The following is a 25267-nucleotide window of genomic DNA, read 5'->3' as shown; positions in this document are numbered from 1 at the left end:
CAGGAAAACGTCTGGGATTCTCAGATACACCTTTAAGTTTTTAAAAGCAAAACGTTTTGGCTCCCTTGAAATGTTACTTCTTTAATAAGGAGAGTGGGTTCCACCGCCTCACCCCCCGACTGGCTGTTTTGAAGAAAAGCCTGTAATAAAGCCATGTTTCCAGAGCCTATTAGATAGCAAATGATCCTCTAATTTGAAGACATTAAGAAGCCAGAGAAAATATTTTCACAATCTGTATGTCACATGAAACAGTAAAAAAGCAAAATGTTCTCTTTCAAATTGTTTTACTTTTTGAAGGTTTCACCCTGAGCTCCAACCTAAGGGGTGTGTGTGCACGCGTCTGCGCGGGCACTCCCAAGCATGCCTGCACGAGGAGGGGGAGCAGACGTGTGAGGGAGAAGGACACTACTGGCTCTAAAGGGTCGCCCAGGGAGTGAGGCCTGGAGCTGTCGGGCTTCTTCCTGGCCCGCGGCTCAGATCCCAGAACTGGTGAAGTTCTACTGCCATCTCGTGGCACTGTGACATGTTCACAAGAGGCACACTCTGCTCAGACCCTACAGACGAAGTTCCCCAAACACCCCAGTGGCCCACACAAAGATGTTTACCTGCAAAAAGGTTAGAATAAGAAATAATCTTGCTTTTTTATTCAAAAAGATCAGTGCTTCACACCAACTTGGTTTCAAAAAGACCTCATGTCTTAAGACTAAGGCTACCATGACATTTATTTTGCCATATTTAACAGTTTCACTTTGAAAAAGCCCCAATGGAAAAAATTACCTTCAAAACCCATTGGGACATTCTCACATAAACTAGGACATTTCACAAACAACACAGTTCTGTCTTCAATATTCAATCTTTTCAATCTCATCCATGTCTTCAGGGTCGAGCTGCTTGATACTGCTATCTAAGAGAAGGGAAGAGAACAGAAGCAGTCTTAGCCTGGGGCATACACAGAATTTCATTCCACTCAGCTCTGAATATCTGAAGACAGTGACACCTTCACAAATACGTGTTCCTGTCATCCCCTGTATGGAAAGCCCTGAGAGTGAACATTCTCTAGATTAGATAAGGAAGAGATAGGATTAAAATAACCAATTAAAACTAACTAAAAGAGCATCAAATGTACCAAACAATAGAACATCTGTGTCTAGATACCTTGGGGCAGAAAAAAAGGCCAGAGTGCAGGTGAGGGGAGCCTGGGAAGGGGCGTGGCCCTATTAGGAGGAATGAATGGGCGTGTGTGGGGTGGGGTGAGGGATGGCAACAGGGAGGGAAGCTAAGGTGCCTCTGCTGAGGTCACTTCCCAGGATTTGGTCATAAGGAGCTTACCATAGCAGGCGTGGATGGATGGTAAGGGTTCTTTCTGCCTGCCATCCCTCCTTGCCTCTCCTAACACAGAGTTGCTTAATCAACTTCCCTGAAGCGTCCATGGATGTGCTACAGTCTAGACTTTCCAAAATCGTATTCCAAACTGCATAGGTGTGCCTCTATGCATTTCCCCAGGGACAGTGTCCATTGCTTCCCACAAAAGTTAAGTACTGTTTTCCCAAAAGGTGAAGATATATTCGGGGTCATTCGAGTGTACCTCTCCCCCTGCTCCCCAGTCATGTCCGTGGGCCTTGGGGCCAGGGGTAACTGAGAAGTGGATGCCTCAGGTTACCATCAGAACTTCCATCAGAGCTTCCATCAGAGTGCAAGCTGCTGGTCCAAGAGCCCAGAAGGTTACCAGAGTCTGCCTTGTTTGGATGTGGGGTGGGAAGAAGGGCAGCAGATCTCAGAATTTAGGACTATCCTAGTTGGTGGGGGGGGCCAGAGGAAGAGAAAAATGTAAATAAGAGGGGAAGCTGGGGACAGAATATAATTTTTTTCAAGTTTATTTGAGAGAGCGTGTGAGTGTGAGTGGGGGAGGGGCAGAAAGAGAGTCCCAAGCAGGCTGACTTGGGGCTCGAACCTACAAACCATGAGATCATGACCTGAGCTGGAACCAAGAGTCGGACGCTTAACCAACTGAGCCACCAAGCACTCCAGGAACAAAATATAATCCTAAAGGACTTTATTACTTTGTTTTGGATGGTGCTTTTAGGACATGAAAAGCTGCCCCGGGTCCCATAATGGGCAATAACATAAACCTGAGCTCATATTAATTCCACTTGATTTTTAAGTTGTTCTTCAGCTACCGTATATGGATGATTTACTCAACGGCCTCACATTAGGAGCTCTAGCACTCACTGTGGATTAGGAGCTTCCCACTCCCTGGCTCCTGCCCCCATAGACCCTAAACCTCTGGGTACTGGGTCCGTGACAGACACCATCACTGTCACCATCAGCAGGATGCACAGTTCCCACTGTGACAGGTGCTACTTACTAAAGTGATCCTGGATCTTCATAAGCAGGGGTAGCTTATCCACCTCAATCATGTTGAAGGCCAGGCCTTTCTTCCCGAAGCGCCCCGTCCGCCCTATGCGGTGAAGGTAGGTCTCATAGTCTGGCTCCTCAGCTTGGTTTACAGGGAGATCAAAGTTCACAACAATTGTGACCTGCTTCACATCAATCCCTGGAAGAGGAAAGACACTGTGGGGTCCTGCGACTGTCTCCTTAGGACACAGCTGTTCATGAGCCCCGTCTGCCAGGGAAACTCTCTCTTAACAGCCGTCATTTACAAACAAAAGCTGGTTTTATGTCACTGAAGTGGATACTGTGGTCAAGCAATTTGCTGGCCCAGGGCGCCTAGGATGCTAGATTTAAGAGTGTCAGTAGAAGCTAATTCTACAGAAGTTTCAGTATGTACAAAGAGCGTGTGTTGTGGACAGGGCTCTCGCCAAGCCCACAGAGCCTCCTCTCCGTTCCTACTGTGCTAAGTCCCCGGCAGGACCCCCTGTCTCACGTGCCCTACCCTTCACTGGACCCCACGCCACTCCATGCCGCAGTCATGGTTCCAGCCAGGACTTTTTTTTATCCCTTGCCTCACTGTTGTAACAACCTCCAGACAAGTTCCCCCTCTTCTCTCCTCCTCCAATCTCTCTGACCACGGTCACCATGGCAACGTCCTGGACACCTAAGTTCAGGGCTGACTGCCCAAACTGCACAGGATGAAGCACAAACAATTCCAGATTTCCAAACCACCTGAAGTCTCATCTCTTCCTCTCCTGACTCAAATCCAACACTGTAGTCACACGGCCTTGCCATTTCCCAAGCAAACTGTAAATTCTTATCAAATTAGATTCTACCCTTTCTTCAAAACCTTTCACATCTAACGTTTCTGGAAGAATTCTATGATCCCCCAGTGCCTCTGTCTCCCAGCACTACAAAGCTGTCTCGGTCACAACCCTTGTCCTCCTTGGAGCTCCTGGCGCCCTCTTTCCTCCAAGGTCTAGAGGTGTGCCATCCAATATGGCCATCTAACTTTAAATTAATTCAAATTACAAGTTCCTCAGTCACACTAGCCACATTTCAAGTGCCCAGCAGCCCTATATGGCCACTGGCTACCGACTGGACAGCACAGAACAGAACATTTACTTCAATGTAGAAAGTTCTACTGGATGGCACTGGTCTAGATAGTCAAGTGCTAGACGCTGAGCTCCTGAGGGGCTGGGACCTCATCTTTTCTCAGGCTCCTCTTCCACAGTGCTGAGCTCCACCTGCATAGCAGGTCTTCATTTCTATCTGAATGAATTAGGAAACATGGTTTGAGTATGGGGTGTAGGCAAGGGTATGGGAAGAATGAATAATGTAGGAAGGCCTGTCTCCTGAAAAAACAAAGAATTTTCCCCGAAGTAGTCAATAGTTTTAAAATTAAACACCTCAGAGATGATCAATGTTAGTCATCAGGGAGCAGGAGTCAAAAACACAATGAGATACCACACACATCTACTAGAATGGCTAAAATGAAAAAGAGTGGCAGTATTAATTGCTGGCAAGGATGCAGAGCAATTGGAACTCTCCTACATTGCTGGTGGGAATAAAAAATGGTACAGTCACTTTGGAAGACAGTTTCAGTTTCCTATGAAGCTAAACATACATTTACCATATGACCCCCAAATCCTACTTTATTTATCCAAGAGAAATGAAAACATGTCTACACAAGACCTACATACGAATGTTTATTACAGATTTATTCAAAATAGCCCCAAACTGTGAATAATTCAAATGTCCATCAACTCGTGAATGAACTAATTGTGGTATACCCATTCAAGGGAATATGACTCAGCAATAAAAAGGACCTAACTACTAATATATGTCACAACACTGATGAATTCAAAAGCATTATATCAAGTAGGATAAGTCAGACACAATGGCTACCTATATATGATTTAATTTATATAGCATTCTGGAAGAGACAAAAAAGTAGACAGAAATCTGATCAGTAGTTGCCAGGGGTCAGATGATATGAAGAAGAGGCTAGCAGCAAAGGAGCACAAGGAAGTTCTGGAGGGAGAGGGAAGTGTCTGTACTTTGATTATAGTGATGATTACATGACCCTATATGCTTGTCAAAAATCTCACTGTATGCTTAAAATCCATGAGTTTTATCATACGTAAATTATATACTTCAATAAACTTGACTTTAAGTGTGTACATACACAAACACACACACACCTCGAGCACAGACATTGGTTGTTATAAGAACTTTCTCTTTCCCATCCCGAAACCTCTGAATGATGGAGGCTCGCTGATCCACGGTCAGCTCTCCGCTTAACAAAGACACTTGGTGGCCATCCTGCATCATCTCCACAGTCAACCACTTGGCATTTCGACGAGTCTACATGAAAACACAAAACCCAGCACAGCATCCCAAGTCAAAGCAGACCTGCTGTGTTTGCAATGCTCACTTACGCATGATGGGGAAGCCAGAAATGGCTGCACAGGGATTTTGCTTTACCTCTCCCTCAAGTCCTAGAGAAATCTTAGAATAGGCATGGAATTTGTCCACCCCCTGTACTTCCTAGGGTCACATCCTCTCAACCTTTAGGAGCTTTGACTTCTCAGCCATTAAGGAGAGATAAAATGCTCGCCTACCTCACGTGGTAGTGTGATGACAAAATGGGATAATGCAGTAATGACACCCTTAGTCCCTTTAAGAAGAGTGCTTCATGTCTGCCAGGAATCTCGCTCAAATCTTTACATGCATTACAGTCATTTGCTCTCACAACAACCTGATGACATAGCTACCTAAATTAAAAAAACCCAAAAACCCAAAGCTTAAAAACATGAAATCACTTGCCCAAGGTTTCATGGCTAGTCCGTGGCAGAAGCGAGCTTTCTTTTATTCTACAAGTATGTGTTCAGTGCTGTCCCTGTGCCAGGCAGGAGCCATTCTAGTGGGCTACAAAAGTAAGACAGATGAGGTCCTGCACTCATGGAGCTTACAGTGTTTGTGGGGTAGAGAGAAAATAAAACCAATGCGTGAACATGAAACATGTCCGATGGAAAAAGTAAATATGAAAATAAAAACAGGGTAATATTAACAGTGAGAGACGGAGTGGCTACTTTGCTCATAGTAAGTTAGGAATTAGACGAGAACATTCTTAATCTGATGAAGGGTGATCTGTAAAAACTCAACAGTAAACATCAACCTAAATGGGGAACTGTTAGAAGCAATCCCCCTAAAATAATGATGCCCTCTATTTAACATCATATTGAGGTCCTATTCCATTGCTTAATATTTCTAAGTTTCACCCACAAAATACAGATTAATTCCTATCCCAAGCTCTTCTGAAGATTACACTAAATACCCTCCGGTACAAAAAGTGCTTCGATGGCACCTGGCTCTATGGCACTTATTAGTATTACCATCCCCTCGCCTCCACATGCAGGGAAGTCTGGGCATGACGAAGACAGATCTCAGCAGTTACCTGGCAGAAGATGATGGCCTGACCAATGGTGATGCCACCATAGATGTTGCACAGAGCTTGGTATTTGTCTTTCCTATTCTCACACAGCACATAATACTGTCGGATGTTGTTCAGGGTCAGCTCCTCTTTTCTTAACTTGATAACATTAGGGTCAGGAATGATTCGCTCTGCAAACTGCCACACAGAGTCCTCAAAGGTTGCTGAGAAGAGGAGCATCTGGCACTCAGAAGGTAAAGCTCTGTAAGAGACAAGGGGAAGACGGCCGGGCCGTCAGCCACTGCCATCCCTGTTGCTCTTCTTGGAGGCATCTTCAAGCACATTACACCCACTGCCATGAGGGCTCAGTGGGTGAAGTGCTGCCCATAAGCTCCACCTCTGTGCAAAGGGCCACGTGTCCTGCCCTTTCTTGCCAACCAGAATCTGGAAAAACACATGAACTGAATGTAGAACTCAAGGGCAAAATTTAGATATGTATTTTGGAGGGTATGGGGTGTCACTTGACAAGTGTCTTCTTTTATTTTATTAAAAAAATTTTTTTAACATTTATTTATTCTTGAGAAGAGAAAGACAGAGCATGAGTGGGGAAGGAGAGAGAAAGAGGGAGACACAGAATCTGAAACAGGCTCCAGGCTCTGAGTTGTCAGCACAGAGCCCTACGTGGGGCTCAAACTCACAGTCCGTGAGATCATGACCTGAGCTGAAGTCGGATGCTCAACCGATTGAGCCACCCAGGCGCCCTGACAATTGTCTTCTTAAAAGAGGCAAAATCATGGAGCCAAGAGTGTGGTCTAGATAGTCTTCATGGTATCGTTTCACACAAAGTTAAATGTGGGGAAGGAAACAGGCTAGACATTCAATGGCAGGTGTTATAGTTCTTGGGAGGAAAAGAACAGCAGCCGCAGCTAACTTTATTTGGAGTGGGAAGAACCTGGATATACACAAAAGGGGAACAAAAGATAAAAACGCTACTGCATGCAAAATATGAGCTGAACCCATGATGAACAGAGGGCCAATTTACATAAAGTTCAACAATGAGTAAAATGAATCTATGGAACGAGCAGTCAAAACAGAGGTTAATCCTGAAGAAAGGGGGCTAGTGATAGGAAAAGAGCCACAGGGACCCCTGGAGAGTTGGGGTTCTATTTTTTGGTCTGGGCCATTGTTACATGAACACGGCCTCTTTGTGATAATTCACTCAACCGTACACTTGTGATTCATGTATTTCTCTGAACACATTTTACACATCAATAAATTTTAATTTAATCTGATTTCACTGGAGAGAAATCATTGTTTTTTGGGGGAAGACAGAGCACCTAGAAGATAAGGCATTAGTGCTACAAGAGAGCGGGAAAGATCATGGAGTCCAGCGAGTCCCAAGTACTCTGTCAAGTCTGGGGTCTGGATCATCTGGGCAGCTTTCCAAAGTAACGATCTGATAGACTTCTTGGCAACTGTGGTAGACTGCCTACATGCGTACCTCCTTAGCTTCCCACATACCACTAGTATGATCATGAAGAGATAAAAAGATATGAATCTACAACAACATGGAGACAGAAAAGGAGACACTGGTGGATGAGAAATTTCAATACGTTTCTGGAAGATGGGAAACTCTGGTAAACAAGAAAACATGAGCGCTACAGATGGAAATGGTGATGACAAGGGCGGTTGAGCTGCAAAGGCAGTGGCTCTCTCAGAACCCCTGAGAGCCCTCAGAGCTGTGGGCACCAGAGGCCAGAGTAAGTGGGGGCGGTGTGCCAGAAGATATGAAGGATACTGTGCATTAACTTGCTTGGGGTGGGGGGTGGTCAGTGGGGTCAGTGGGGGAGACTCTTGGCCATCTGCTATATCACAGTTCTCCATCTGGAGAAAGATGGTACCGGGACTTGCATCCCAAGGCCTGTGCCATTTCATTCCAAAAAGACAACGTACACAGACTACACAAGGAAAGGAAACACGGGCTGTTCTGCAATCCACCCTGGATTTTGAAGACTTTGTAGGAGAAACAGAATTTAAACTATTTCATTAATAATTTTCATATTGATTAAATTGACTACTTGTTGATATGCTACTTTTGATTTTGATATATATAAAATATAACATGAACTTCACCAGTTTTTTCTTATGTGGCTATTAGAAAATTTAAAGTTACACATGTGGTTTGCATTATCTTTCTATTGGACAATACTGTGATTTAATCTTTTTTAAGCAAAAGGAAGAAAATCAACAATGGAAGGGTAAACAACCAACATAAACACTCTAATTATTACTTAATATTCTCTTGAGTAGGCAGCCCTTTTCAGCTACCGAATCCTTCGTTCTCAGTTATATATAAACACACCAACTTAGCGTAAAGGATGGCCAGAAGGGAGTCTCACTTGATCTTTGGCCAAAATTATTTTAAATAGGAAGACTGGCTGAAAATGTGTGTGAGGAGCAACTGGACCCCACCTCATTTCAGGCAGCTGAACATGTGCAAGTAGAAGTCTACTGTCTGTGCAGAAATCCCAGACTTGGGGATACCAGCCTCAGTAGAAGGTAAGGGTAAAGCGGAGAGCTGAAAATAAGGAATGAGGGGAAATATGCACATGAGAAAACACAGCCCACTCCCTGGCCCTCCCAGAAGGCCAGCAACCAAGTGCATGTCTCCTGGGGAGCTGTCAATAAGGTTCTTGGTTCCTAATTTTAGATTTTGAAAGGCTGGCCATTGTACCACCAGATTCGAGGGGGGAAAGGTCTACCACAAAAGACACAGACTGTAGCAAAAAACAAAACAAAACAAAAAAAGAAACTTAGGTAATTCAGAGCCAATGTTGAGAATAGAAAAAAAAAATTTAAATACTATAATTAACATCCTCAGAGAGACAACAGCAGCATATTGCATCCATGACAAGAAAAGGAAGTTATGGAAAAGAAACAGGGAATGCCAGGACGATCCAGATAAGACAGAAAAAGGCAGCTAAATGACTGTGTTACTTTAACGACAGATGGAAAGACACACTCAACTGGGTTAAAGAGGTAAATACCAAAAACAAAGCAACTGCACCACATGAAGGGAAGAACAGGGGGAAAGCATGGTGGAGGAGGAGATGTGAAAAGCATACGTGGAGACCAAACATCACAAGTTCAGGATGAGATGGGCACCATTTCTAAATTCAAAGCTGTTTTTGCCTTTTTAAAGCACACCAGTGCTCAGCTGGAAACAGTGGATGCTGAATTAGTTTGGCCATACCATACAAATGGATATGCATTATTGTATCCCTCCCTTGATATCTCTCTGAAACTGAGGAAATTTACATTTCCTGTTTAGAGGTTGCAAGTAAAATGTCCTGTGGGTGCACAAATGGAGAACATTTTGACCACAGATGTCTTACCACTTTCAGTGTACAGCTAATTCTATAAGATTTTACCAATGATCATGCTGTCTACACTATACCGGATGATATGTCAAATCACAGCAACAAGAAATATATTCCTCCTATGTCTTAGATACTTTGACTTGAAAAATGGGAGTTCAAAACATCTCCTTGACTTCTATAAAGTTTTAATAAGTCACGGAAAATCTAAAACTGAAGACTGTTGATATCCTATCCAAATACAAACTAGCTTTTGTTCAACTGTCTGCATATGCTGCAGACAATGCAAATATAAATTCTGACAGATTCCACTCAGTCTATCAACTTATCAAAGAAAACAAAAAGATCTTGCTAGCTAAATATCCTGCATACTTTGTAGACCACACTTATAAAAGGCATATAATTTGCTAAACTGTGATGCTGAGCTTCCATTACCAAGGTTTTTGGTGACTTTTTAGTTTCCTTAAAAACTGCAGAAGCATCTAGTACATTTTTTACTGTATGTTAATGGAAGAAGAGAGTCACCTTGGACATATGCCTATAAGATGCCTATCATTGCTGCTGGCCATGAAAAAGAGTTAAAATGTTAGTCATAAAATCGTATCTTCCAAGTGTGAGACAAAAAGAACATCTTTCTCCAACTTGAAAATGTGCTGAATATAGGAATGGAAAAAAGAATTACGGTAAAACAGAAATGATATGCTGTGTGATGCCCTGAAGCAAAAAAAAAAGAAAAAAAATACTCATTTTAAAGGAAGTAAGACTTCTTCAGAACTCAAGACTGTCAGCAGAAAAGGGAATTAGTTGAACAAGGCTTTCTTGTTCCTTTGCTAAAAACTGTAACTTACTCGGAATCCATCTTGGATTTCACAGACTTAAATCCCCTCGGTGCTTCACAACCATTTCCCTGAGAATTACAATGCTACCTAATGGACTTCAGAGTGTTTAAAAACGATGGACATTTTAGACCCGGGTAACCTAAGTGGTGGATTTTACAGATGTGAAGGATCTGAATGACAAATAGCTTGTCTACAAAACAAGCCTGCAGACATAGATGTGGATGTTTCTAGAAAGCTAGACATGAATTCTTGCGTGTTTAAAAAAACTACTGTTGCTAGACAGTAAACTCTTAAATAGTTCATGTTTAAACACTTTATTATTAATGTTTCTATTTATTTTTGAGAGAGAGAGCACAAGCAGGGGAGGGGCGAGAGAGAGGGAGATACAGAATCAGAAGCAGGCTTCAGGCTCTGAGCTGTCAGCACAGAGCCCGATGCAGGGGTTGAACTCATGGATCATGAGATTATGACCTGAGTTGAAGTCGGATGCTTAACCGACTAAGCCACCCAGGCGCCCCCCTTAAACACTCTTGTTAAGAGGACATCACACTGGACTAATACCAAGAATTGGTGTAAGCTCGATAAGAGCAGAGCTTCAAGTCAAAATGAATTTTACATTTGACTGTATTCAGTTTTACCACTACATACAAGGAAAGAAGGCTGCAGGCAGTTCAGAGAAGTATTACTGGAGGAGGAAAGAGAAGGAGTAGAAACAGCCTACTGCACTAGGAGACAAAAAGAAATAGGTCATTGCTGATTTTGTCCTTAAACAGAGGTAACAGCTGTTTAATTAGTCCTATTGTGTTGACATTCTCCTTGTAAAAAGTCTTCTATTTAAGTATCTTAAGAACATAACAACAGCACAGCTGACAACATTTAAGCATGCATAAAGAATTAAAAAAAATTAAATTATGATGTCAAAAATGACATAAACTACTGTTATATCTTTCTCATACATACTATTCATTTAATTAGTTCTATTGATAATTACGACCAATAGCCACTTAACTAGTTCTGTTGTTTTGCTTAAATTGTAGGATTTATGTAACAGAAAATATAGAATATACAATTTTAAAGAAATATACCATTTATCACATTTTTATGTTAACACACATGTATGACTATTTCTTCTACATTATGTTCATATATATATATATATATATATATACACACACACACATATATATATGTATACATATATATACTTTTTTTTTTTTTTTTTTTGGTCTGGCATGGCTGTGTCCTGCTCTCTAGAAAGTTAGTCACTGCAGGGAAAAAAATAACCTAAGAAATTTTCCCAGATCTGGCAGGCACAAGTTTTAAAAATGAACAGGGTGAGTGTACTATGTGTCTAGAACAATGAATGAAGGAAAAAGAACCCAAACAAACACATATCACTGTCAAGTTTCAGAATACTATGGAGAAAGAAGATTCTAAAAGCTTCTACAGAGAAAAAACAGATCACGTACAAAAGTTTGGCTATCAGAACAACTTTAAATGTCAGCAACAACACTGGAACTGAGGGAATTATAGTATTTAAAAAATTTTTGTTTTCAACATTGACTCTGAATTTATAGGGAGAATTCTTTTCAACTTGGACTCCACATCCAAGCAAACTATCAATCAAAAGACCAGATTTACAGGTACAATAAAGATATTTTCAGACATGTGGGAGATGGAAAGTAAACTTCCTGACGTTGTTTTTTAGGAAGCCATTAGAGAATATACTCCAGCGTACTGAGTAAATTGACAGTAAACCAAGAAAAGGGACCCAGAAAACAGGAGATTCCAAACTGTAAATGAGGGCCAGGAAGACCTAGAGAGACAGCTATACAACGAAGTCCAGACTGAAACCGTAGAGAGTGTGCTCGGGAGAGTTTCAGGGAAAAAAAGACATTGATGGACTTTTTAAGTGTATTTGCCTTTCTGGAGACAGCATTTTCATATGACACATATGATGAAATAGGCAGAGAAAACTTAAAGATCCCCACACAGTGATACTAACCAAAGGAAGGAAAACAGACAGTTATTAAATTCTGGGGGTAGCAGTTGTACAAGAAAATACATAATTATAGTAATACCCTGTGCAACAGCGAACAGTTATCTGTATGTCCTAATGATATCACTATTAACGTAACCAACTCTTACGATGTAACTAACCACAGAGAGGGGACAGGAGGATGGGGGAGGGTGGTGGTACAAAAGAGCAGAATTCCCACCTCCTCTACAAGGTAGTCAGCAGATGATGACACATTAAGAAAAAGGCACGTGAGCATGTTATTTAAATATATGAAGGTTAATACCAGAACCCAGGTGTATTCTCTACAGGATAGGGCAGGAGGTCACTGTTTTTCATGACGGGTCTTTCAGTACCATTTGAGTTTAATACTGAGCGCATAAATGCTTTCTTTAAAAACAAGTGATATAGATTCCTAAAGCCCACTCCCAGAAATTCTGAACCGGTGAATTTCGCAGGTTAGGCCTGGTGATCTGTGATTTTAGGGCCCTTGGGTGATCCTGAGAGAAAGGCCTAGGAAAACAACAGGATTTACTCGACAAATGAGAGGCAAAGTCAGGACTAGACCACGTGGTTCCCAATTCCAGATTACTGTGTTCTCTACCCACCCCCCCCCAGCGGTTATCCTCACCACAGCCTTATCAAGTTTTAACAAATTCTCTTTGGACTTTTGCTCTAATAGAGAACTTAGGAACACAATTTGGTGCCAACTCACCACATGGGTTCCACATGTAGGCCAGTGGAGAAAAGAAGAGCAGTCAGGCAAGATTACAAACTGAAGAAACCAGCAAATGCCAGCAGTCTAAAGGCCCGCTGAACTGGTGAAAATATGGAACCCCAAATTTGTTTCAAAGGCAAAAGAAGTAAGGAATTAAGTAGTGAAGGCAATTAGGAGCAGCAGACAAATCAAACTCCCCCTCCAGACGGAAGATTCAGGAAGAACAAGGATGGATGTGAAACTTACCTCTGAATACGAATGCTTTGGTCTGAGAATCCTTGTGTGTCAATCATCACGTCTGCTTCATCCAGGACAAATACACGGATCTTAGTCAGATCAATTAATTTTCGCTTGAAACACCAATCTAGGACAGTCCCAGGAGTGCCGATTATAATCTGTTTGGTGACATCGGTTCCTCTGGGAACTAGGGAGAAAGGGATCGAAGGACTCATTCAGATGCGATGCAAATGACCCTAAGAATCCACACATCAGGGTGATGCGACACAGGACTCTTCAGTCAAAGTACATTTGGTGATGATTTTGCAAATGCAAACCCTGAGGGCCTTCTCAGATTTTGATTTTGCAGAGCTTTAGGACAGATTCCTCATTTCCTAGGATTTAGTAATAACAGTCTTGACTATTTGATTCTGCCCACGGTCTGGTTAAGAAGCCACCCTGCAGCAATAGCACTGGCACAGTGGTGGAAACCCTACAAACTGTCCCCAGACGGTGTCCCTATGTTAAGTTCGTAGACACTAAGAAAATAGTGCTCCCATTTTCACACTCTACAAAAACAAATACATACATGTACATCCATATGTTAATAAACTGAAAAAGAAAGCAAACAATAGAGGTCGGTGAACAAAACTAGTTATCCTTGGAAATAGGCCTTTGGAGGACAAGAAAGAAAAACTTTCACTTCTACCTTCTGACCTGTGTTTTAAAGATCTTTTTCTGCTATGCACATGAAATACTTTAATGAAAAAGTTAAACACCACAAGCTGTCTGCACAAAATGCCTGAGCCTCAAAAAAGAAATATATGTAAGCACCATCTTGCAGGATGTGGAAATGAAGTAGCTAACATTTACTGGGTCCTTCTTATGCTCCAGGCATGCACACGGAGCGTCATCTGCACCGCTTCATTTAATTCTAGTAACAACCCTTCGGTACAGGTGCTGTCATAGCCCCCGCTTTACAGACAAAAAAGCCGGGAAGGGATGTAACATGCTTGCCGGAGTGAGGATTTAAAAGGTCAGCCAGGACCGGCTTTCTGGTACATACTGTGATTCCCTCGAATGGCGTACATCACTTGAACATCCACACAGAATTTTCCCATCCGTTCGACCACACGACCAGTCTGCAGAGCCAGTTCGTAAGTAGGAGCTAGACAGAGGCACTGTGAGAGAGAAAGGGTAAGTTGAAAGACTCATGCAAGCCATCGTGCAAATCTGACATACAATTAAAGTCTGTTCAGGAAGAGGCACATGTGCAAAACTGGAGATTTTGGTTGACTAAAATATCTTCAATTGAACACAATTTAGCAGCTGACAGATCTGAGGTGAACGCTGAATATGGGTGGGGGCTGAAGGTGGAGAAACACCTTTTACATATTCCTTTCTAAAGAGTTATAGAGAGCCACAGGTTATGCTTTTTTTGTGGGGGACAGTGAGGTGTAGGGAGGCTGGGAATCCAGAAGAAAGATAATGCAAGACAAATCACAGCTTGAGCATGACCCTCATAACTTCTTGCCTGCTATTAAGTTTGCCTACTTCCAGAACACCCCCTGCTTGATCCACCGTATACAATGCTGGCAGAATATTCCCTAAAATTTTCCTGCTACTTCCACCCCTCTCTATCTGGTTGATGAATGAAGAAGCTGATGCAAGAAACTGGTGATGTTTAATGCATTTGTTAAGATCAGTTAAGAATCTGCGATACAGAGAAGAGGAAAACATAGCTACAGTGCTAAAAATTGTTTCCACACACATTTCTCAATGTGTGTTCATGCACAGTCTTTCCTGAAGAGTTTTTATTCATCATATCAAACCCTCCCTGAATATTTATTTCAGTGAACTTTTCTAAAAAAGCACAAAGTTTCAAATGCTGGGCATTAGTCATCCATCTCCACAGCTTATCCTGCTGATCAAACTGTAAACTTACCAAAAGAAGCCTTGTTTTCCCCAAGGTATAGAGTGCACTCAGTACTCAGGTACTCAGCTTGTCAAACGAGTTGATGAGTACAGGTTAGAGAAACAGGGAGAGAATACCACTTTCCATGAGTGGAAGCCAGACTGAGCACATGGCAAGATCCATTCCTGCCCCTGCTCAGTCACTCTTCACATCTGTGACCTTATGCGAGACACTTCCCTCCCCAAGCCCCAGTTTCCTCCTCTGCTAAAGGGGGAGGTGGACCAGGTGATCCTCCAGTCCTACAGTCATCACCAGTGAATGCTCACTTTAGGCCTAGCACAGAGCTAAAGAGGTACATTACTTAATCTGCACGACAATCCTATGAGGCATTCGTTCATTCATGAATTCATACATTCATGCATGCATTCAATGCTTAATGAGCGGTTTCTACACTGTGCTCAGAGTCAGGAATGATCCACGCCTTTATAGATGTTATCTTTACAGACAGGGAAACAAACATGGAAAGATCTACTAACTCACCTAAGACATTCTACTAGTAAGCAGAGAGGCTGGGATTGGAACCAAACTATAAAGGCAGTGTTCCCAATCACTGTCCCCTACTGCTGCCCAATGCTCTGTGATTTTATGAAAGAATGTCTATTCTAAATGCCAGCACATCATTGAAGTAATATGACCCGTTACTACAATATCATTGGCATCTTCAAGCATTCCCATCTCTCCCTCAGCCTTTTCTTACCTGTGGGAACAATTCCAAGGTATTAACTCTGCTTAGCATTGCCAACACAAAAGCAGCTGTTTTTCCTGTTCCAGATTGGCTCTGGGCTATGAGGTTCTGAGGTCTGGAGAAAAGAGGAGATGCCTGGGTATAAACTGCATACAGGAGACTAAAAATAATGAAGTTGGGATAGCACTGCCCTGGAAACTCACGGGTGTGCCAGCATCATAGGGAGAGCCATCTCTTGGATTTTGGATGGTCTATTAAATCCCATTGCATAGATCCCTTTTAATAACTCTTCCTTCCTGTCAAAAGAAAAAAAAAAAGCAAACAAAGCCTATGATTGGTCAGCAGCCTCCGAAATACAAACTCCAAAGGTGCATTTTTATTTTTATTTTTTTTAATATATGAAATTTATTGTCAAAATGGTTTCCATACAACACCCAGTGCTCATCCCAAAAGGTACCCTCCTCAATACCCATCATCCACCCTGCCCTCCCTCCCACCCCCCATCAACCCTCAGATTGTTCTCAGTTTTTAACAGTCTCTTATGCTTTGGTTCTCTCCCACTCTAACCTCTTTTTTTTTTTTTTTCTTCCCCTCCCCCATGGGTTTCTGTTACGTTTCTCAGGATCCACATAAGAGTGAAACCATATGGTATCTGTCTTTCTCTGTATGGCTTATTTCACTTAGCATCACACTCTCCAGTTCCATCCACGTTGCTACAAAAGGCCATATTTCATTCTTTCTCATTGCCCAAAGGTGCATTTTTAAATTAAGCCACTTTGCAACTGAGATTCAAAAGTAATATTTAGAAATATACAATTTATACCTCAAATTCCAAACATATACAATCATGATTGTACAGTTTTACCATTAAAATAATAAGCTACGCTACAAGCCCAGGCTGAGGACAGTAATAAGAGCCTAACAGTGAACTTTCAGTTGAACCCAGCAAAAAAGGAAAAACCTGTCTGATAAAAGTGTATTAACTTGCCAGGAGAGCCTTATTTTCCACACAAGCAGAAAACTGAGATTTACTGTTTAATTCTTTTCTTTCCTTTTTTTTTGTTTTTTTTTTGTTTTTGTTTTTTGTTAAGTAGGCTCCACATCCAGCATGGAGCCCAACATGGAGCTTAAACACACAACCCTGAGATCAAAACCTGAGCTGAGATCAAGAATCCAACACTTAACCAACTGAGCCACCCAGGCACCCCTCTGTTTAATTCTTTTTAATGAATGACAAACTTTGATGCTTTAACAGCAATTTTCAGAGAAGACAAAATTATGTCGAGGTGATCCTTACATCAATTCTGTCTAGGAGTGGAAGACACAATATTATCTCATCCTTCTGAGCTAGCATTTAAAGAAATTTTTTAATGTTTATTTATTTTTGAGAGAGAGAGAGAGAGAGAGAGAGAGAGACACACACACACACACTGCGAGCAGAGGAGGGGCAGAAAGAGAGGGAAACACAGAGTCCAAAGCAGGCTCCAGGCTCTCAGCTGCCAGCACAGAGCCTGACACAGGGCTGGAACTCATGAGCCATGAGATCATGACCTGAGCTGAAGTCAGACGCTTAACCAACTGAGCCACCCAGGCACCCCAGAGCTAGCATTTTTAAATGCATCTTTCCTGAGGTCTCATGATAGATGTTAGAAAGAAGATAAAAAGAAATAGGTTGGAACATGTCCACCTTCAATAACAGGCACATTTTGCATGTGGTTAATTGGCAGGTTATTGGCAGCCAGCTGTTAATCATAGGTAGGCTTCTCCTTCCATTTAGAAAATGTCTGAGCATTGGGATTTTGGATTTTTCCCCCCTTAAACGGGTCCCTATCAGTAACTCTTCTGATTAAAACACACTTCCTTAATGAGAGTTAACAGATCCCTAGCAAATGCAAACCCATTTGGGAAACTTATTCATTTTAATGCCATCTAAAACAAAATAGAATTAGGAAGGTAACAGCTTATAACTTATCTAAAGGAGGTGAGAGAGAATATTTGGGTCATCAACGTCCCTATATCTGTATCATGGTATGGCAAATAGTAATATGGCTGTGTTGAGCTTAGTTATCTCCCTTAGCATGTCAAGGTTAAAATATTTTACCATCAAAATGTTCTCAATTTGCTGCACAACTCAGGTATTGTAGTGCTCCTTTTTCAGCTATACTTTACTTGCACGCAAAATGTACACATCTCATTTTAATACTGAATATTAGAACAAGAAGGGTATTCTGAGAGTTTTATTATTAGCAGATTATTTTGTTCTGTACCACTCTTTCTGGCATTTTCCCACACAAAATGAATAAAAATACTTACAGCCGCAGCTCTTCAAATGTTTTCACTGAGTAGAGTGGAGAGCTGGGGTCCTTCTGTAAGACTTCAACTCGGTGACTGGATTCTACTAATGACTGCCGGATTAATTTGTTTAAGAGTGAATTGGCTGCCAAATCCACTAGAAAAGCAAAAATAAAAAAGGAAATATTGCATGAGTAAATCTAGCTTCCTAAACGACACCTAATAAATTGCTCCTTCCCATTCAGTGGTTGTATATCAAGCAACTGCTCCTACTCTTATCTTCCTTCTAAAAGAAGGTTCTAGAAAGAATGACAACACTGAGAGTTCCTTTTTACATGAAGATCCAGTTTCTTATGCTCTGCTGTTACACCAACCTCTGACCTTAAGCAAGCCTACATCCATCACCACCAGACCTAATTTTGCCTTGCCAGCTGAAAATTCTTGACTCATTCCCGCATATTGCATTTCAACTCCCCCTAAAGAAATACAGCCTACTCCTAATTTAGTATTTCTTCTGAAATTCACGATTTATAAAGAAAATAGAGAAAAAGTCCTTTTTCACTTAAGATTATATTATTCACTCACATTGTGAAAGTCATAATTAATTGATACAGAATGCTAGGTTACGTGCAAATGAATTTACTCCTACCTACATCGTCTTCATCATCTTCTTCTGTGTTATTAGAACCATCTAAAAGGATGGAAAAGAAACAATAAATACCAAACAGAAATGTTTGTATGATCCCAATATCTCTCACCAACTCCACAGTGTGCACTGACATGAAGGGTCATCCAGTGGAGGAGTGGGTAAAAAGACAGGGAAGGTAGTGGAGGACGCTGAGTATTAAATTAATGGAAGTCTACGGTATTTCAGTTGCCAGGAGCCTGAGGAAAGCAATGCTTTTTAATTAATTGAGACCAATCTGCTTTATCTAACAGCACTCACCTACGTTTGGGACTGTAGTACTCCTGATACCCCGAAGGTTCTTCCGGGGGTGGATGAGGTTTGAAAACTATTGAAAGACACAAATTGCAATCAATATTAGGAAGCAAGCCACCAAGCAGCCCAGGGCTCCCCACTAGCTGGGAGAGACCACCCGAATATTGTTTCCTTTGCAGTTTCAGGTATTAATGGATTCTTTTCAGGAACAGGTCACCTGTATGAATTATGCTAAAATGAAGGAGACTTTCTGCTGCCCCTGTACCTTAAGTTCCTCTTTATAGTCCTCTAATCTAAATGTGGCAGTCCTTGGGGGGGGGGGGGGGGGGAGGGGAAGGGCGGTGTCACAGAACCAGCAAGGAATGGTAGATAGCAAAACGCGGTGGTCGGTAAGATGGAAGCTAGCCGAGGCCAAATGGTCAAATTGGGAGAACAAAAAACTCCGAGGTCTAGTTGGGACTATCAGCTGCTTTCTCTCCCAGGACTTCTAGGGGTCTTCGTTCTGCCCTTCAAACCAAAGGTCTTGCGTCTCTCGGGGTCTCCTTCCTCTGGCCCTCCCCCATATCCTTACCACATCACCCCTCCACCATTTGACACCCCACGCCACATGCTAGCGAGGCTTCCCCTCACCCCCCCCGCCCCCGCCACATCCCCCCCAGCAGATTTCCCTCTCAGAGTGAGGTACTGGCTCCCGCCCACTTCCCCTCCCCGCCTCAGCGGCGGTTACATGACTGTTCAGCCGCTCGCTCTCCGCCGCCCCGGCGTCGCCTCCCCAAAGTAACGACGCCATAGCAGAGATCGCAGCTCCCGCCCCCAGCACGTGCGCCCTCCCGTGGCACGAGGCAGTGCCCGGTCCCAGCCAGCGGCCAATGGGCTTCCCCTGGGGGCGGGCTTACGTGCCCGCGAGCATCCGCCGCGCGGCGCGCAGGCGCACGAGCTCCAGGGAGGTGCGGGTGGGGGCAGGGGGAGTTGTGGCCGCAGGAGCCAGAGAAGTGTGATCCTGGGGCAGGTTTCTATTCCACCAGCAACCCTATCCGTCCCAGGTGTTAGAAACGGGCGACGGGGCGCTATTGTCGTGAACATTCGTGTTCCCCTAACTTCTGCTAACCCAACAAAAGCTTGAGACTCTAAGCCTCCCCAATTTTCGCACTGATTCGCGAGTTCTACCTTCTTTAAGCACCACTCACTACAGACAATTCAGCTCACCCACTCCCGGTTTCAAGCACTCGTGCCCACGTTTCCTCCCAAATATCCGCTTCTGCATTAAAAGATGTCAGAAAGGCCAGAGAATTGCATAGGATAGTAAAGGGTCAGAATGAATGAGTTTCATTTGACAAATTAATTCAAATGCGAAAGATGAGAAGGGGGAGTGAAGTTACCCAATTTCTAAACTTCTGCCCCTGTTCAAATACCTGTGATGTTTCCACATACCGGCTTGTTTTAATTTTAATCCTGATATGTGCCCTTTGCTAAAACAATCCTGAGAAAACTGTTTTCCTTGCGGTAAAACCTTCACCTCTCATCCGCATCTGCATTATCAGTTTTCTAACTGGAATCTTTAGATTTGGATCAGCGTCTCTGCAGAAGCTCACAAACCAAAAACCTAGTTATGATCTCTCCGTGGTGCTGAAGCACGACTCCCCAGCTCTGTTCGGTCACTCTCGGGCACCTCAATCGTTTGTTTTGAGGTTATCAAATTCCTTTTCAGCCTTTACATGTGGATTATAATAGCAAATGCTTTTGTCTTACAATGGTAACTTTTTACTCATTTAAGTAGATATAAAGTCGGACCAGGTTCTTTAATGTTAGTTTTCGTATACAGATAGCAGAGACTTGAAAAACTGCTTTTCCGTTATTTTATAGGACTAGATTTATCCTATATTTTATTCTTGTGTTAGCATAGGTCCCAGATTCTGCTTTGTCGGAGGGGAAATGGTGGTCAGACTAGAAAATATAAGGCAGATTTTGGCGTCTCTCTTGGAACTACATTTCCCACAAGGGTGGACTACATCTCCCATGAGACCCTGGGCGCGCGCGCAGAAGACGCAAAGTGACAGCTTCCTGTCTCGCGAAAAGCTGCGTGGTCGACAACCGGAAGGTAGGTAAGGGGATTTGGGGATGAATTATCTTCTGGGTTCTCCTAAGAAAAACGCTAAATGTATAGACAGCTGGATGTTTCTCTTTTCCACTCCCCCTTTTACATACCTTGTTCTTGAACGCGCTGGTGGGTGAATATGGGATCTCGCTTAGGACCCTGTTTTTGTATCCGGTACTTCTTGATGCTCCTGGCAGAAAGTCGCAGCAGTAGGAACTTCTTGTAATTCGGTTTACTTAGAGGGCCCTTGCACTGTGGAGTTAAGTCTCTGCTGCCTCAGAATTGTTTGGTCACAAAACTTAATACTAATAGAGGTCAGGATTCCAATAGTCTGTAGGGAGGGAGGCGTGGCGACTTTTTAAAAAATTGTTCAGGAGATTGCTTTCCACGCGATTGCTTTTCACTGTTAGTGATCATAGTGCGTGTCTCCTGACCCTTCGGCTATTCCTCCTTCCCTCGTTGGTTTAAAATAAAGTTTATCACGGAGAACGCTTTCTACTACCCTATTGGTTACTAATATTTTGAGATTTGAATCTTTTCAACTTCAAAAAACGTATTGAAACTCTAGCGATAGCTGATTATATTTACAGTCGATGGTCGGCGCACACAGGATTCCCTCGTTGCGGTAATGTGGCAGCCCCCTTCCAGGCGTTGGGTGTGCTGTGGTGTGCTGGAGGAAGCAATGCACATTGTCAGGAGTCTTGGACCCAAGTCTTTTTGCCACAAATCTTACTACCTACTTAAGCCCTTTGGACTAGTTCTCTGGTTAAAGGGTTAAACTAGGTAACTAAAAACTATGTGTTGATAGTGGGCGTTGAGATAATATAAAGAGAAGTCATTGGTGTAATTTGCATATAAAAATGCCATGTGGCTTTCAAGGTTTTTAAAGAGGTATAAAAACTACCTTTAATCTCATTACCCAGTAAGGTTTTGATTTTTCCTTGTGCTTTGTATGTGTAGATGACTGTGATCATACTGTATAGTTTACAACTGGTTTCACTTAATTTGCACTTTGTCAATAGCTTCCCATTATTTTCAGTGGACAATATTCCTAGTCATTTCACTGTTGGATAGTTTGCAATTTTTACTTTACAGTGAGCATATCCCACATCTATCTTTGAGTCACTGATTATTTCTTTCCCTGATAAATGCCTTCCAGTGGAACTGGATGAATGTGGCCCAAACATTATGGAGCAAGCATATTTTAGCAGATAGTAATGGTCAAAGTTGTTCATTTTTATGTTGCACAGCTGTTTTCCCTTGAACAAGCAAACTGTTTCTGCTGTCCCTCTGATGGCTTCAAATGCTACAAATGACAATCTCCAGATTCTAGATGTTCCTCGTTGGATTAGAGGCATCAAGAATAGAACCAATTTAGGGTGAACAGAATTAGCATTTTGGTCTGTACCCAAATAGGCTAGATTCACTTGGATATTTGTGTCTGCATCTAGTTACAGATAGTATTCGTAGTGAAGAAGTTCTGTTTAATAGTGGGAATAGCCTTGAAGCAACAAGCATAATTTCCAAGAAAATCTCAGTGGCAAATTATAAAAAGCATGGTATACTAGAAGTGACAATTGGAGGGCAATGTATTTTTGAAGTAATTCTGAAATTAAACTTGGGTTAGAATTCTGTATGTCATGTAGTACTGTTACTGAGCATCTATTGAAAATCACTTGGGGCTCTTGGGTGGCTCAGTCGGTTAAGGGTCCGACTTTAGCTCAAGTCATGATCTTACAGTTTGTGAGTTCAAGCCCCACGCCGGGCTCTGTGCTGACAGTTCAGAGCCTGGAACGTGCTTCAGATTCTGTGTCTCCCTCTTTCTCTCTCTGCCCCTCCCCCACTCATGCGCACGTGCTTGCACACACTCTCAAAAATAAACGTTAGTTTTAAAAAGATCACTTAAGTTTTCTGGATTTACTATGTTCCTTTAGTGATGGAGGATTATCTGTGTTGATACTTTCCTTCCTTCCTTTAAGGACTGTGTGCGTAAATGACAGTTTTTTGTTCCTTTCCTCTGGTGCTCATTATTTAAGTGGTGAGAGTATGATGGGAAGTAATGATTGGAAGGAGAATCATAACCCAGTTTTGAGATCATCTTACTTAGGAAGTAGTAGTAAGTAAAAAAAAGATCAAGTTCACAAAATCCCAAAATTCTTTAATGAGTAAGCTTAACACCCAGCAACTTTAAAGACAGCAACTCACACATTGGCCAAAGGTTAAAAACAGTATAGAAAACAAATAGTGCTATCTGACAAAGTGAAAGACCAGGTCTGTTTTTCTTTCTCTGGCATTTGTCTTGCAATTACCGGATTTGAGAGTGGTCATTTGGAAGTGAAGTAGTATTTAATACCAATGAGATATAGACTTAGGAAAGACCAATGGTAGGTGAAGTCTTTATAATGTTCCATGGGCTTTTAAGTTAGTTGTTTCTACTTAAATAAAAGGAAAGAGAGAAAGAAGCAGGTTACCCCCAAACAATCCCATAAAAGAGGTTAAAAAAACACTTAAGAAGGAAAAAGAGGGAAGGGAAGCTTCCTGGGCATGACACCATTTGCGAGGTCACAACGAACACCCCAGCGAAGGGCAGATCTTTTCTTCTCAGTTGGCACTAGGTAATTGTTTGGAACATATATGTGCTGAGGCTTGGACTGGGGTTCTGTTCGAGAAAGCATCTGCTCTCGGACACCCCAGCGTAATTCCTTTCTATGATCTTCACCAGGTAACCTTATTGAGTCCCAGTCTCGTTTGTACTCAAAGTATCGGGCTACGCGGTCTACCTTGCCCCGGTTTCGGCTCAACTGGTCCAGCCTTGGGAGAATAAAGGACTTTGGTCGACTGGCAACAATCAGGTCTTGTTCATAAGCTGGAGGGGCCATTCCTTCTCTTCGTAGATAGCAAATGAGCTCATCTTGAGAAATTCCTCGGTATTCATGTGGTAAATTAAATTTTTGTGAAATGTCAGCTGGAGATTCCCTGTCTTCCTGGAACTGCAGACTCATCAGCTTTTGTCTTAAGTCCCAGAGATCCATATCGCTTTCTGTACCAGACTCCGATTCACTGATAACTGACTCATCTGTCACTAAGACTTCCCCTCCTGGCTTCTTCCGCAACACCTTTCTCTTCATTGGCTTTCGGAGTCTTTGAGAGGCCTCTGAGACTGTTTCTGAAGTGGCATCACTTTCTACGTGTGGGTACTGCAGTTGCACAGGGAGAGGCTGCTTTCCTGGAATTATTGAAGCTTTACTGTAGGGATCATATTGCATAGACTGGGCATCTCTCCCGACATCTCCCTCACCCTGCCTCGCACAGATATGGGTAAAAGCTGTAGTGGCTGCCAACATTCTTTCTTCTGGATCCATACTGGCCCATTTTTGTCCACTGGGTCCCATGAGTTCCTCCATTGCTTCCCCTCCACTGTAGGACCTTCTGGGAGAAAAAATACTGATCAGTTTTCTGATAATTCCCAGCTCATTAACTGTTCATTCCCTTCTTGTGTGTTATTTTATTGTAGTCAAATGGAGAAAGAATGGCTAAGGCAATCATAAATGTAATAGTTCTGTAATAAAATACAGATTTTAGAACAGGGTAGCATGGTAGCGGTTTGGAGGGGCATTAACTCAGCTCCAGAAAATCTACCAGCTGCTTTCATTTCCACTCTCATTTGCTCCCACTTTCTAATGCCTGGTAGTTCTGCTACCTGTAGTAGCTCCTAGGACAGTACAGGTGAGGCAGAAAAAGAGCTTGAGACATAATGCTTAACATATATTATGCAACTTACACTGAGGAGCACTTTGTGTAGCTAGCATTGTTCTATGTGCTTAACATTTATTAATTCATGGAATCCTGTGAGCTAACTGGTACTCTTATTACCGGTTTTCCACAGATGAATAACATGAGGCATAAAGAACTAGTCCAAGGTTACACAGCTTGTAAGTGATGGAGTTGGAAGTCTAACTCAGGCAGTCTGGCTTTAGTCCTTGCTTTTACCGATGAGAGTGATTTAATCCAAAACCATCACAAAGCAGTGATGTGCACATAAACACTCGTATGCTTAAGTGATTTTAATGTGTCATTAGTTGCCAAGCTAAATCTGTTCATCTCAGTACCCTGTCACTGAACTTTTAAACCCCAATCAACCAGCCAAATGCCCAATGCTAGTTTTTGGACTGGATCTAGGATAGGTAGCTACTGCCCACACTATTTCCTGTATCCCTACAATTTTTCTTTCTTTCTTTCTTTTTAATAAGGGCTTTTATGCCCTACAATTTTTCTTTTTAAATTAA

At 42.3% G+C, this 25267-nt stretch overlaps 3 protein-coding genes across 12 annotated transcripts in view; 1 reads left to right on the top strand and 2 right to left on the bottom strand.

Annotated features, from left to right (window-relative positions):
* Positions 1-616: 616 nt before the first annotated feature.
* On the bottom strand, positions 617-21191 carry DDX25 (DEAD-box helicase 25). 2 transcript variants are annotated; one of them, XM_007082724.3, is made up of 12 exons: positions 21092-21191; positions 18893-18959; positions 18596-18637; positions 17968-18103; positions 15858-15950; positions 15667-15769; positions 14061-14175; positions 13025-13202; positions 5852-6089; positions 4596-4758; positions 2366-2554; positions 617-904 (listed from the first exon to the last, which is right to left on the bottom strand). In XM_007082724.3, the coding sequence occupies exons 5-12, from the start codon at positions 15917-15919 to the stop codon at positions 843-845; spliced, it is 1110 nt and encodes a 369-aa protein (XP_007082786.1). In that variant the 5' UTR covers positions 15920-15950; positions 17968-18103; positions 18596-18637; positions 18893-18959; positions 21092-21191; the 3' UTR covers positions 617-842. The 2 variants fall into 2 exon arrangements, with proteins under 2 accessions (XP_007082786.1, XP_042813690.1); XM_042957756.1 differs by lacking the exon at positions 21092-21191 and adding an exon at positions 19614-19722.
* PUS3 (pseudouridine synthase 3) overlaps positions 20925-25267 on the top strand; it is a 9740-nt gene continuing 5397 nt past the window's right edge. The window contains exon 1 of one of the 2 annotated variants that reach the window (XM_007082715.3): positions 20925-20984. The gene's annotated coding sequence lies outside the window, so the exon portion shown is untranslated. Of the gene's footprint in view, positions 20985-22240; positions 22361-25267 lie in introns of those variants that run through there. The other variant, XM_015537735.2, reaches the window with a different exon arrangement.
* The window catches only part of HYLS1 (HYLS1 centriolar and ciliogenesis associated), a 14201-nt gene continuing 12052 nt past the window's right edge, over positions 23119-25267 (bottom strand). For 7 of the 8 annotated variants that reach the window (XM_007082720.3, XM_007082718.3, XM_007082719.3 and 4 more), the window contains one exon: positions 23119-24410. In XM_007082720.3, the coding sequence (XP_007082782.1) occupies positions 23489-24410 (922 nt within the window). In that variant the 3' untranslated portion in view covers positions 23119-23488. The remainder of the gene's footprint in view (positions 24411-25267) is intronic. The other variant, XM_042957759.1, reaches the window with a different exon arrangement.

The sequence above is a fragment of the Panthera tigris genome, chromosome D1 (genome assembly GCF_018350195.1).
Source record: "Panthera tigris isolate Pti1 chromosome D1, P.tigris_Pti1_mat1.1, whole genome shotgun sequence".
NCBI classification, from domain to species: domain Eukaryota; kingdom Metazoa; phylum Chordata; class Mammalia; order Carnivora; family Felidae; genus Panthera; species Panthera tigris.
The sequence above is the reverse complement of the archived record's forward strand: the minus strand, read 5'-3'. Positions and strand labels throughout refer to the sequence as shown.